This window comes from Thunnus maccoyii, chromosome 9 (genome assembly GCF_910596095.1).
Source record: "Thunnus maccoyii chromosome 9, fThuMac1.1, whole genome shotgun sequence".
NCBI lineage: Eukaryota > Metazoa > Chordata > Actinopteri > Scombriformes > Scombridae > Thunnus > Thunnus maccoyii.
This window is the reverse complement of record NC_056541.1, coordinates 15,609,982-15,624,022: the sequence shown is the minus strand read 5'-3', so window position 1 is coordinate 15,624,022 and position 14,041 is coordinate 15,609,982. Positions and strand designations below refer to the sequence as shown.

The following is a 14,041-nucleotide window of genomic DNA, read 5'->3' as shown; positions in this document are numbered from 1 at the left end:
GCAATGCACACTGTGTTGAGGCTGATTGGGTGGCATAATAATATAGAATATAGAATTAGGTACTGGTATAAAAGTTGACTGAAAAATAGATTTACGATGTAAAAAAGACAGACAGCCTTTAAGTCTGTAAAGAAAATATAGTTTAATCTTGAATCTTGTTGATGACAAGCAGCCTCTACAGTCTATGAACCTTTCTGACAAGAGGATGTCTGTTCTCTCTTCATCCTCAGTGTGTGTGTGTGTGTGCGTGCGTGTGCATACATGCGTGTGCTGTGTGTCTGTGATGGTCCAGTGGTTACATGGATTGAAAAGGGACCAAACCTGTCTCTGCTTACTTTACACCCCACTGCTACAGCCAGCCTGGCACTGTGAGTAATTTACAGCTACGCTGGAGCAGATGAGACCACTGGCTAACTGAGATCCAGCGGCTTTGATTGACTCAGAGCCAAGCAGGCCAGCACACGCCCACACACACACACACACACACACACACACACACACACACACACACATACACTCAGACAGTTTATTCCCTACTAAAGCATATCCACAAATATACACCCACAGACACTCCTCCCATCCACACAAACTCCCTTTCTCTGTCACGCAAATACACACATGTATTGATAGCTTAGCCGTGAGGTGTGAACACAAACTATTGGGTAAAAATTGGAAAGTGTCACACCAAGCTCAGCTGTGACTAGTGTGTAATTTGTTCTTCGACAGAGTGACCAAAAATATCCACTCCCTGCTGTATATAGCCCATGACACCTGCAGATCTCTGTTGCATTTGTTTCTTTTCTCACATTCTCATATTTATTCTGGTGGCAGACACCCCCTCTCTCCAGAATACAGAGAGAGCAGAAACACTATAATTGCCGCTACTGTTTTCAATGAATGTACCACTGACTGTGAGAAGTAAATCTGCTGTCCATTCTTGATCTGAACAAAATGTAGTGATAGAAACACATATGTGGACAGTTATCATTTTAAACCTCTGATGACCACTATGATAAAATAAATAACAGACAAAGACCAGAGAAGTGGAGAGATACAACTGATCAAATTGAGAATAGCCAAAGAGTCATTCTCATGTGTGCAGCAAAGCACTGATCAACAGCCTAATGAGACGCTTTCTCAGCCCAAAAATGCAAGAGACAAAACCCACCAGCAACTGAAAACCTGAAACAACATGAAAAATTTGTAGATATTAAAGTTTGACTCCTGTACAAGTAAGACCAACGAGTCAGTAAAAGGATAAATCTCTGAATTTTGTCATTACTGAATAAAGACTGAACTTTTGAGATCATAGCAGTATGTAGCAGAATCGAGGTTGAGTTTCAAGTAAAAAGGGATCAACAAAACCTGAGTTCAAACATGAACTAACCCTAACCCTACAGAGCCTGAGTGTGACTATGAAGTGTTTTTGCTTGTTGGAGATCTGATATTCCAAAGGATCATGAAAGCCTCCTGCAAAGCATGTTAACAGTAGTATTTTATCTGGATGTTATATTAATGAATAGTAAAGATGATAAGATGAGAAGGGGTCAGGCTGCAGCACAAAAGAACAACGCTCACCTTTATCCAAGATAAAGTGAAATATTCTGGACACAGATTGGATGCTGAAATGCTAAAACCTTACTGACAACATGCAAGCCATTCTCCAACAAATGTGACACAAATCTGGGATTGTTGAATTACAACAACAAATCCCTAGTCAACCTGTTGCCCCCCCCCCCCCCTAAAAATGAGTTACTATGACACAATGTTTGCTGGAAATATGGAACATCATGGACAGGCATTTCAGAAATCAAAAGTACTGCTACAGTCAGCTGAGGTGATGTCATCTCACTCTGTCATGTTATGCCTCACTGTATGGCATCAGAACAATGGAGAATGGTTTGCTTAACTTCAATAGCAGCTTAAGAAGGTTTGGAATGGCTGCTTATGTTTGGAATTACAAAATTCCAGTATTTGTATGGATGTCCATTTATAATTCATACTCTTTTCACAAAAAAAGCGGATTCCCCAAGTGAAAAGGGAGATGCAATTAGCAGACTGCTTGTACCTGAAAAAGTCAGAGAAAAGGAAATAACCAAGTATTGATGAGGGATGTCCTGGATGACTCACAAGTGGATGCAATGCAGATTAGACAATGAGCAGCAAAGTGTTTACTGTTATGTCCTTATGGGATGGCTTAATAAAACTCGAATTCAGTCCATACAATCAACAAATGTTGGAAATTATTGTAAGAGATGGCTGTGTTGTGGGGATCTAGAGTTTTTGTACACCAACGGGAGAATCAAATAATTAAAATTGTTGCACCACTGACCCGCTAAGGCATCTCCACAATTAAGGTTTTAGCCAGACTGGAAGTGTGGTGATCAGAGAGAGGATCCAGACATGCGTTGATTATAGAAAACACTGCAAGTGTCCACCTACGACACCACTTCAACCATGGAAATTACCATAGGTCAAGGATCCATCATAACAGCAGGATCTTTCTCTGGTAAGATGTTTTGAATCATTACTACATCTGACCGGTTACTGTCTGATAGCAGAGCCAACAGAGGCAGTCAAAGTGGATCATGACACAACCAAAAACACTAAGAAATTTTGCTCTAGGAGATCTTGTTTTCACTAAAAGCTACTCTTCCAACCCCAAAATGGTCATCAGGATTATCTCAAATCCTTTACTCTAATATGTTATCTGAGCAAGCTTGACTGGCACACACTGTTCTCAAAGCAAAGCTAGCTAGACACCAACATCCACACCAAGAGTGGAAATGCAACCACAGGAGCATCCGAAACAAGTACCTCCAGATTAATTTAACAGATTAACTCATCTCTCTCTATGAATTTCATTAGTTTGGGTGCACCATTACACTCTGAACAAAGTGTTGTAAAAAGTTGATCTTCGAGATGGAGGCGAATAGTATAGTGAACTGAAAATAAACATTGGTTTGTGCATTATGTATTTCAACTGCTTTGTGAATTCTACAGCAATAATAAGAGTGAACATGTCATCTCCCTGGTGTGAAACATTCAATATCAAACAGGTATGTCACCTTGTTTGACCTACAGTTACAGCAGCCCCTGGACTTAATAGAGTAACATTGAGAATGCTGAAATCAGAGGTGACTTGCGTTATTTTCCTAGGTTATGTCAAAATCTGATTGGGGTCATTAGTGTGGGGTGGGGGAAGCAGTAGAGGTGACTGCACTGTCTCCACAAATCAAATACAACACAATTATTTAACAGCTACTAAACAAGATGACTGCTAAAGGACATTACAAACGCACTGGAGTAAATGATTTTCACAGGAATGTCACAGGACACAGGAAATGGATGTGAATGCTTTGCTGTAATTTTAATTCAATTTACTTGAAGGGAATTCCATCGTATTGTTTCTTTTTAAACTTAGACTTCCCTTCATTGATGAATTAGGCTTATGTAGAGTACTGATAAATGAAAGTCTGCAGGATGTAGACACACAGTAATGGCTATGTGTGGGAGATGTAGTGACTACATTACCTATGATGTGTGTTGCTGGAGTGAGATAACAGGCTGGTTGGGCCTGTGGCTGTTGCCATGACAACCAGAGATAGCTGTGCTGGTGAGCATTGGTGAGGCGGTGCACGTTACATGTTTTTTTTTAAACAAATCTTTTCACTTTCAAATCAGCTAGATGTCCCGGTCATGTGTTGTGATCATGGTAACATCAGCACTGAGCATTTGTGTAATTCCTTTGTCTGTCCGTCCTCCCTGCCTCTCCTCTTGGTCCATCCCTCCTCATGTGACATCACAGTGTGTGACATCACCAGAGCCTAAAGCTGATCAGCATTCAGAGCGGCGCAGCAGCCTTCCTCCACACACACACACACACACACACACACACACCCATACACACACACTGGAGGCGACTGAGCATGCTCAAAGCACAACTCCCTGTCTGCATGACGATGCTATCACTAACACTCATAGACAATACAACACAAACAGTCCAATGTGTGCTTTGATGGCTGAATGCTGGAAAAGCATTAAAGCACGTAATATATTCATATGGTTGTCATATAACCCATATAACAACCAAGCAGGGATTGTACAATATCCTCAAGTCTGCATGATAACTACTATGGGTTGATAAGCATGTGACAAACGAACAAGGAGAGGCTTGGTGGCAAAGGAACAGGTCACACACAGAAGAGGTCATGTTTAGTTAATATTACACCAAAAACGATACAAATCAAATAACAACCTGTAATGTGCTGGATCAAGCAGCACCTTGTAATATTTAATACAGCCATGTTGCACATCAGCTTGGCTTGTCATTGTGCAATAAACAATGCCTCACTGCTGCTGAATGAATATCCACTGTATAGTACATCAGACTTCCCCTAATGTAGAATGAATCATTCTAAAAAAGATTTGTTTCATTAACAAGGATGTATGGAAATGCAGTTAAAGGTGTGGATTGATTAAAAAGTCTGCAGAAATTTTGCATTTATTAGCAATTGTATTAAAAAAAGCTTTCCATTATCAGAAATGAACCTACTTTAATATCAGCTGTATGATCTTAGACCACAAAAAAATCTGTTACCTGTGGTAAACACTGTATATAATGATATAAGTAATATTGTAACTTTGGATTGGATATACTTAACAACAAATATACCTTTGGCACTGCACTATATTGTGTATTTGTCACACTCAAACCCAAGTTTAATAGCACATCATGTCCACATCAGCCACAAAAAACACACCAGAGTGAATCCTGGGTAGCAGCTTCTATACATGTTGCATTCATATAGTAATGCATGTGAAGTCTGAAAAATTACCAAAAACTGTTTCAGTACTTCCATCAGAGAGAAACTGATACAAGATGAAAGCACTGTTTCAACAAGTTAGTGTAAACTTTTTTATTATTCTTACCTTGTTGGAGGCCATCTCACTGACTGAGTGTCTTGTCTGCAGCGTCTCCAGCTGGTCCAGGCACCAGTCCAGCTCCTCCAGGGTCTCAGTGGCCAGTTTCTGGTAGGCCTCCTCTGCAGGAGCAAGACAGGAGGGCAAGGGGTCAGTAAGCACCCGCTTCAGAGGGCTAGTGGACGGTCCAGGCCCGGGGTCTCCCACCCCACATACAGCTAAGCTGGGATACCCCGAGTAGACACATGGGTGACTCTTCATACTGGACAAGTGAGCCAGATGTGGGGCCTGGGAGTAGGGCCTTGTTGTCCTGTATCCTAACCCACAGATGAGCAGTCAAAGGTCAGCTGTAGCAAAGCTCACTGATTCCCCTTGGAGAAAAAAAACTCCAGTGCAGTCCTACAGTTCAAATCCTGGTTTCTTCCTTGTATGAGCAAGTCAGATATAATTCCAAGGTGTACAGTGGCAGTTGATGGATGGCAAAAAGTCACCCGAGTCAGTAATGGGTGTCCAAATGAATGTTAACAGCAAGAAAGCAGAGAATAAATGTAACCCACAAAGCAAACGGATCAACAGCAAGAAACAGAAATCACACAAACACACACACACACACACACACACAGACAGACAGACTCACTCACTATCTCCCATACACAGCACACATATCACACTCAGTGATCTAGGTGTATAAGGTTTACTTTATCATTCATAAGAGAGGTGTAATTCCAGTCATGTAGCAGGATGAAGAGCAGTCTGTTTAGCAGGCCCATGTCTGCCATAGGAGGGATGGAGGGAAGACAGGGATGGTGGAAAAGAAGATCCAGTAAGATGCTCAGAACCAGTTTATATCCATGTCAATGCTGTCCAGCACGGAACAAACACAAGATTGTTCATAGCATCCTGACATAGTTAACAAATACAAACACATCTCACACATACACACACACACACATACATAGATGCAAACAGACACACACACATGCATACACGCACACACTCACACCAGACGAAATGCTAACCATAACACATCATGATTTTGTCTCCTTAGCCTGTCTGCCAATAAAAACATCCATGGTATCCAGGAAAGCAAAGGGTATAATCCGGTACTGTGTGTGTGCTGGATAGTGTTTCCTATAGATGCTGTGTGTGTATAGGGGGTGGGCTGCTGTTGCTTCGGCGTCCCTGGTAGCCAAACGTGCTGCTCTCCCCAAGCTGTACCTAAAGCCTGAGAGGACTGCACTGTGGATGGGGAAGGGAGAGTGACAAAACATGGACTGGATTGATAAAGGAGTGGAGCCAGAGCTGGGAGCTCCCTATGTTGTGTGTGCATGCATGCTAATATATGTTCAGCATACAAATACACCAAAACAGAGAGGTAAACAAATAGATGGCTGACAAGACTGTAAAGATAGTAAGACGTTAGAGTCATAAGCCCTACATTTAAGTATCCTTCACTTTCTTTTGATCTGAAATTGAAGACATGCCTCTCTCAAAGTCAGCCTATGTTAACAGAAAATGTCACCTTGTCAGAAGCCAATTAATATTGATGCCTTGACTAATTTGGGAAAGCAGAGGCTTTTAATGCTATGTGATCAGGGAGGGGGGGAGGGAGGGGGTCACTTTAGCTGTAATTCAATTACACAGACAGAGAAAACAGTGGAAGATTAAAATACACGAGGACCAAATTTAATCACAGGATGCCGTATCAGCTTAACATTTCAGTTAGCATTTAGCTTTAAGTCTTATATTGTGCTGTCCTCGTTTGGGCTATAATGATAAAAAACACTGCATTTTCAATTGATTTTAAAGGTGTAATGTTGACAGCTCTGGATTGCATGTATAGATTTTTAGCCCCGGAATATTTCTAAGGGCTATTATGATTTGTAATAATGAATTATAATATAATACTACCCTACCCTGTTTTTGTCAATGCAGGTGTTTCTAGTGAATAACACAAGCATGACAACTGACCATCTCGAAACCTCTTTTGTCACCTCCTGTTCTCTACAATATCCCCCCTCTCCTGCTTCATTGTCTTTGACAAATCTCTCCCTCCCTCCTTCCATTAGTCCCCCTTCCTCTCCCACACTCTTCGTTTCCTCCGCTGATCTCTGAACATCCTTCCTCCTCCCTCTTTTGTCTCCTCTCTGTGTCTCTCTCCTCTTCCTTTCTCTCGGTATCCCTTTCTCTCTCTGTCTCTCTCCCTGGTGTGGTGTCAGTGGCTGGGGTGCTACTCTTTCTGACAGCAACTGCACTGACGTCAATGACATTCTTCTCATGCTTAGTGCGACATCAGACACCGGCGCTCGGAGAGGCCACTCTGCTGCACAGACGCAGGGCTGCAGCCAAACTATGTACCGGAACAGCTCGACAGTGAAGTCGGACTGTGAGAGGGAGAGGGTGAGAGAGGAGGAGGAGAAGGAAGGGGAAAAAAAGGGAAAATCCTGAGACAAGGAGAGAGGAGAGCCTGAACTACTAGGAAATAATATTGATGTGATATCAATTGTTTTGATTATTCATGTATGTTATTTTATCATGCATCGTTTGGAACCCTTTGATGTTAAGCAACTTGAATTTAGTTACATTTTAAGATATAGCAATCACTTAATTACACTAATTTAGCAAAATTAACCTGTAAGATCCTATATATTCCTTCCAATAGGATGCATTGCACTGCATGTGTCATTTCCTATTTTCTGTCTACTTTTCTGATTCGTTCATCTAGTTTCAAAAAACTTTATACACTTTATACAAGAGATTTTTGTTTCTCCATATGAAGCTTGAAAATAAACTGTTGATGCCCCTAAACCATTTAAATAAAATGGTTATAAAGAGGAATAAAATGGCAAAATATTCATCTTTAATAACTCCACTCTGCTCCATAAGCATAAAGGAAGAACTGTTCATATTTTGATATCCTTCTTTATACATTTGGCTGGGCCATTTAAATCAAACATCCCATGTAATGGGGACCTGATATACATACTTAAGAGCCTCATTCCATGTTGTTTCCATATATAAGATGCAATATCAAGGTGAGAAAGAAAGGTAAAATTATTTAGAGGAGTGGCTTCTTTCTTCTAAAATTGACCTCACAGCCAGAAAATGAGCCGGATGTTTCAATCACTCTCAAAACATGTTGGATTGAGTATATAGGACATTAAATGTGAATGAAATAATGTTAATTAATTTCGGTTATAACATGAGTTGTGACCCCATTCACTCTGTTAGGGCTCAGGCTGAACACTTATGAGTTAGTGCCTCTCTCTTTAGCTTTAACAAACATCTATTCTCATCTAAAATAGGTAAAAGGTCACTGGACTTTTAGATCTTACTTCATCCTAAGAATTACTTTCCTTATCTCAAGAGTAAGTCAATGACAGATGGCAGAAAAATGCATGACAAGCAGGGCAGAGGCAGGGGCACTACGGATGAATAGGGAAGCTAAGGAAGAGCAAAGAAACCTAAATGTAATCCTTCTTTAATTCACCAGTATCCTCTCCTTGATTGATTTACTAAGTTAACATTAATTACGCTTCCTTTATTACCTGTCTCTCTGCAAGATGACTTAGTCACCGCTTCAGCAAGCCTTTGCATTACAAGTAGTCAATACTCTCAAACAATCATGACTATGACTCACAGCTGTCACCAGTTTATGGCAGGGCCCATAATGGCTGAGCACCAGTATGATTGTGTTCTAAATATAGCACAATGTCACCAGTTCCTCATATATAAGCAGGTTACGTATCAGGCATGTGATTCCTGGGAAGAATGTCTGGATGGATACCACTCAAGGTGAAAGAGAGAAAATTTGGCTCCCCATGATATTTAGGTATTTTCACCATTTTTGCACCTGTAAAAAAGCATAAATGTTTTCTGCGAGGACCCCTTGTTATCATGTGCATTAATGTGTGTGTTTGTATGACTCTATGGGTGTCTGTGCAAATGCCTTAGGGATCATTTTACTAAACAAAACACACAGAAATTATTTATTAACGGTGGAGGTTATATGGTATCTCCTGCAAACACCAGCTAGGTTACAGGCACTAATACAGCTAAAAAAGCAGAGTGGCTGTCAAGGACAAGTCTATTCTGGCCGTCTTAGACTGTCTGCACAACATCTTCTTCACAACAAAAACTCTTAAAGTGGGTCAGACAGGCTGTGCAGTAGACACTGTCTGTCTAGTCGTTACAGATATCATCAGGTATGACTATATAGAGTCTAACAATTAATTATCTAAATATTAATAAGTCTACGCTTGTGGATGAAGTGCTGAGACATGACAGAGTCCTGGCACTGAACTGGCACCTTGTATTTCAGACTAGGTGCCAGTTCAGTTTGTGTTCAGTTTTAGCCACTAAAGAGCCACAGTTAGAGCTCACTAACTGTCACTTTTGGTCCACACACGATAGATGTTTTAAATGCAAAATAAAAGCAAACTTTTTTTTAAAAAAAAATCACTATAACAACACCAGTGTTCCTTCTGATGGTTAAGATTAATTTTGCTTCCTGCCAGTTCTAAGTAAAACAGCGCATACCATTACTACACACACACACACACACACACACACAGAGGACACACATCATCAAGCTATTCAGGCTGTCCACATACCTGTAAAGGTGGTCTTGGTGATGGGTGGTGGGTTACACATGGGTGATCTCCTGTTGTGGGCGAAACAAAGACACAAGCTGACACATTTCCTTCCCAGAAACGGAGATTCAACAGTTAACTACAATTAATTTTACTCATAACTCTCTATATGACTGTTAGCAGTAAGGATCCCCCTTCACTTATTACATTGGTTACAGTACATGTAGGTAACATGATGGGAGAGGGTACCTTTATAAACTATTGTTGCTGTTGTTGTAGTACAAATAACAAACAGCAGAGGGCGAACAAAGCCAGAATGTGAATGAACTCTTCAGGCAGCACAAGCAGGTGCAGCATGAAGAATGTTGGCTTCAAGTCACTGTCACGTCTTAGTCATTAAGTCACTGCCATCAAATATTGTGAGATTTTGGCCACAGTTGATCATTGTTTGCTCTTATACAATCACTCCTCCCACAAAAACAGATTTCATTCTGTTTCATAAAAACAGAAGAGCTTGGCAACTTACTTATTGGATGCTCTGTCTTGCTGTAGATTGGTTAATGCACCAAAGTTGTTCCGTACAGTTCTCAAGCTGGCAAGAACCTGAAGGTAAGAGGTTAGATTAGGACTGACTCATATTGTATTTATCAATTTATGACAATATAAAACATGAAGAAAAGCTTAGCAAAAGCGCTCACCTGTGCAAATGGCGTTACAATCATATCGTCACCATGGCTGGAAGACACAAAGAGAGCGGCTTTAATGTTAAATAAACGTCTTCAGTGTATTGACATTTGACAACAGAGGAGTGTGTTTATGTTCTGTTCTGAAAAGGTCAAGGGGGGGAGGAGCGGGGGTCATCACATCAGATTAGTTTCAGCGTCTCTGATGCATTCAATCAAAGTGACATGTTAACTCTACACATCGGCTACCAGCTGAGGCCCTACATCACAACGTATAATAGTTTCAGGATAGTTTCAGTAAGAGGACTGAGGGGCTTCATTGCTGGTCATGTCTCTGTTGAACACATAAAGTAAAAAAAAGTCTCACACCACTGACACTGTAAAACCTGCAAGTCGACTTTGCACTTTCTGTACAGAAAATGTCACCATTTCTTCATATCCTTTCCCTCTCTTTCAATTTGTCCCCTACTCTCCCCTGAACTATACAATCCTTATTTCAACTTTTATTAATTCAGGAGAACATCAGGTAAGCATATTTGTGATTTTGTGATTATGTGAAAGCCCTTGCACATATGGCTACTGAAGTAGATCAAGAGTTGAGAGCCTTGCTAAAGGGCACATCAGCAGGCATTGTTGAGGGATCACTCACTCAATTCCAGCTCAAGGAATTTTAACCGGTAATCTGTGAGCCAAAATCCTGCTGACTTCCGAGCCCTGTTATGACTGTGAACACTGTCAACATTTGTTCAGGTGACAGAGTGGTGTTAGTGTCACGGAGCGCTCAGCCGACTGCTCAGTTCTACGATACCACAGTCGCGTCACGCACACACCCACTGGCACGTGAGCTGACATGCCTGGTGTGAAAGTCAAAGGAGACGCAAGCTTGACATCTGCTCATATCACAAGACAAATAGAAGGTATTCAGAGTAAAGATGACCAGCTACACATTCTCTGAGAGAGACGCAGAGAGAGAGATAAGGAGAGGGGCAAGCAAAGGGGTTAGATGATGGCTGTTCACCTTTCACTCAACTTTAAAGCTTTTGAGAGGCTTGTTCTTTGGAGAAAATAAAGCGTAGCATGAGCAGCACATTTAGCAGAGCAGCAGCAGCGAATGCTCCGTCTGTGTGTCTACACTAGAGGTGTTCAGGTACAGTGTGGAGCGTAGGTCACCTGTGTTGTGGAAGCGCTCAGAGCCCAATATACACAATGACTGTAGATACATGTGTAAAACTGAGGAAAATAGACTTGAAGCCTAAAAATAAGTCTTGGGTCACGGTTACGTATGTATAACGAGGCGATACGCAGGCTGTGTAGACAGCTGTATTGATAAACATAGAAGCATACTGTTCCTTCAGACGCATGTGACATGGACGACTGAAAAACATGGCTGAAATGCTTTCTGTGTAGACACGATGTTAGTTTAGGAAATAGAAATATGAAACTGTAATTTAACAAGTTTAACTTAATTGTGAAGCTGTTTTATTAGGAATTTTATAATAAGAGCTGTTGAGACTAGTTGCCTCGAGCTCGCTGACTCAAGTTTCCTTGTGTGTGACCATTGAGCAAGAAAGAAAGATGTTAATGAATGAGCCATAGAGGGATTAATAAAAACTTGTAATAATGGTTTTTACTTGGTAACTGGATAGTGGGTGGAGGTCAAGGCAGGGTCATTGGTTTAATACTACAGAGTAAAAAGCAGCAGTAGGGAGGAAGTGTAAGGTTACCGCACACCTTATTTTTCATCCTTTTGTCTATTTGTCTTTCTTTCAGGCTGGATCGAAATGCTACGTTTTCAGTCAATATTTTTATTTCCTGTGCAGTAGCACTAAGTGTACAGTACATGTAACTGGATAGCTACCACTGTGTGGGAAATGAGGAAAATGCTATCAACATACACTGAGTCACAAGATATCAGCTTGTTTGTGTGTGTTATCATCATGTATGAAATGTGTTCTTCTGCAGTTGCAAGGCAATGGGGAGTTAATAATATAAAATACAAATGATCAAAGGCATCTGGGATGTTAACAGGTTAAATATAGTGAATAAATCCCTTCTATTATCCCCATAAGCTCTGCAGATATAATGAACAATTTCCAAAATAGTCACTATGGTTGTGGATACTTTGTTTACTGATCACCTTGTTTATGTTATGAGATATGGCTAGGAATAGATGTGACACCACACAATCAGCTGTTGGTCATGCACACTTCCCACCGGTGCGGGAGCTTTAAGACCTGCTCTAATACACATCCAGGCATGACACAGATTCAGAGAGGCAGAAAGAAAAGTGGAGATAAACACATTCAGCACAACAGGGAACACTGGGATACATTTTAGGAAGGTTTGAGTGCAATCGAAAGACATAATGCACTTACATGTCACTGGCAATGGAGGAGTTTCGGGACATAGACTTGGGCGAGAGGTCATAGTCACTGTCGGAGCGGTAGAGAAATGACTCTCTCCGTTGGCTGTGGACAAAATTGGCCTGCAGGATGAGGCCTGAGCCTGGGCTGGCCATTGGGTCCAGGGGGCTGCGACCTGATGATGTGCCATTGTCCACATCGAAACTGTGCATGAAGAGACAGAGACAAAGGGAGAATAAGACATTGATTAGAATGTAAAAATGTACAGGTGATATTAATTGGCGTTGAAAAGAGAAATAATTGTCTTGCAGAATCTAAACATTATTTTGATGATAATTGACAGGTCAAACAGCATTTGTGATCATGTTAATGTCCCCAGTAACATTTCAGGATAATAAATAGGAATATAATAAAAGTTCAGAATCATGGTACAGCATGTCCAATGCTCAATGTTTGCCTGAAATGATGCAAATTACACAGACTTTTCACAAACCATTTCCTGTAAAATTCTAAAAAAGCACTGTGTGCAACAGATTGTACTTCATGGCATAGTTGAGCTATCCATCTCTAAAAAAATTACACAATTTATGCAAACATTACTCACATATTGACTAAACCCACATGAATATTTTTTTCCATTGCAGCAGCATAGGTTCTGCCTGTTTCTCAATATGTTGCTGTAAACTCACTTCATGGTCATTAACACTACACTACACATGATGTGCTTATAGTACGCATGTGGGCCAATTAAAAATTATAATCAGCCAGTTACTCATCATCCGGCTGATTATTGGAAGATTATGATCAGCAGCAGACTTAACAAACTCAAGTGATATGCTTTGTTGAAACACAGAGAAAGGGCCACAGGGAATACCTCTGCTCTAACAATGCCACTGACTCACAGTTGAAAGGCGTCTCTAAACCAGAGACACCATTTCCCACTGCGATATCACGATGAGCTCCTTAGTCTCCTAGGTGATGGTTCACCCAGGTGATGACTAACGCCTATCACCAGGGATATCTGCTTCTTCGCTAGGGTTACCAAGCAATCCCATAATCCTGTCTGCTGTAGATGGTAAGGTCAGGGGGGATTCCCTCAGCATTATGCGTAATACGCACAGGGATGACGTCCCCTTTGCCATCATCATCGCCCTCACTATGGAAAAAGCCTTTTAATCCAGTATGATCTGTACTTTTCCCTTATAATAGTACAAGCCTGGTGGGCTGCCAGGCCAACAAGAACCCCTGCCAGGCCAAAAAATATTTTTTTAAATGCCAAAAATAACGCCAAATATCCATTCATTCGGAAATCAATAGGGTTTGGGAGCCTCTGAGCAGTGTTGTCGAAACTCGAGACAACGTCTGTGTCATTGCCTGGGAAACTCTTGGTAGCATAACTCCTTTTAAGGAATAGGGCAGTGCGTAAGCGAGTGAGTGGTTAAGTGAGAGAGCAAGCGCACAGTCTATGAGCAAGCATCAG

At 41.1% G+C, this 14,041-nt stretch overlaps 1 protein-coding gene across 4 annotated transcripts in view; it reads right to left on the bottom strand.

Moving 5' to 3' along the window:
* pde4d (phosphodiesterase 4D, cAMP-specific) overlaps positions 1–14,041 on the bottom strand; it is a 148,898-nt gene that overhangs the window by 12,619 nt on the left and 122,238 nt on the right. For all 4 annotated transcript variants that reach the window (XM_042421062.1, XM_042421063.1, XM_042421065.1 and 1 more), the window contains 5 exons: positions 12,574–12,765; positions 10,214–10,250; positions 10,042–10,118; positions 9,537–9,586; positions 4,933–5,045 (listed from right to left, as the gene is read on the bottom strand). In XM_042421062.1, coding sequence (XP_042276996.1) covers positions 4,933–5,045; positions 9,537–9,586; positions 10,042–10,118; positions 10,214–10,250; positions 12,574–12,765 — 469 coding nt within the window. The remainder of the gene's footprint in view (positions 1–4,932; positions 5,046–9,536; positions 9,587–10,041; positions 10,119–10,213; positions 10,251–12,573; positions 12,766–14,041) is intronic.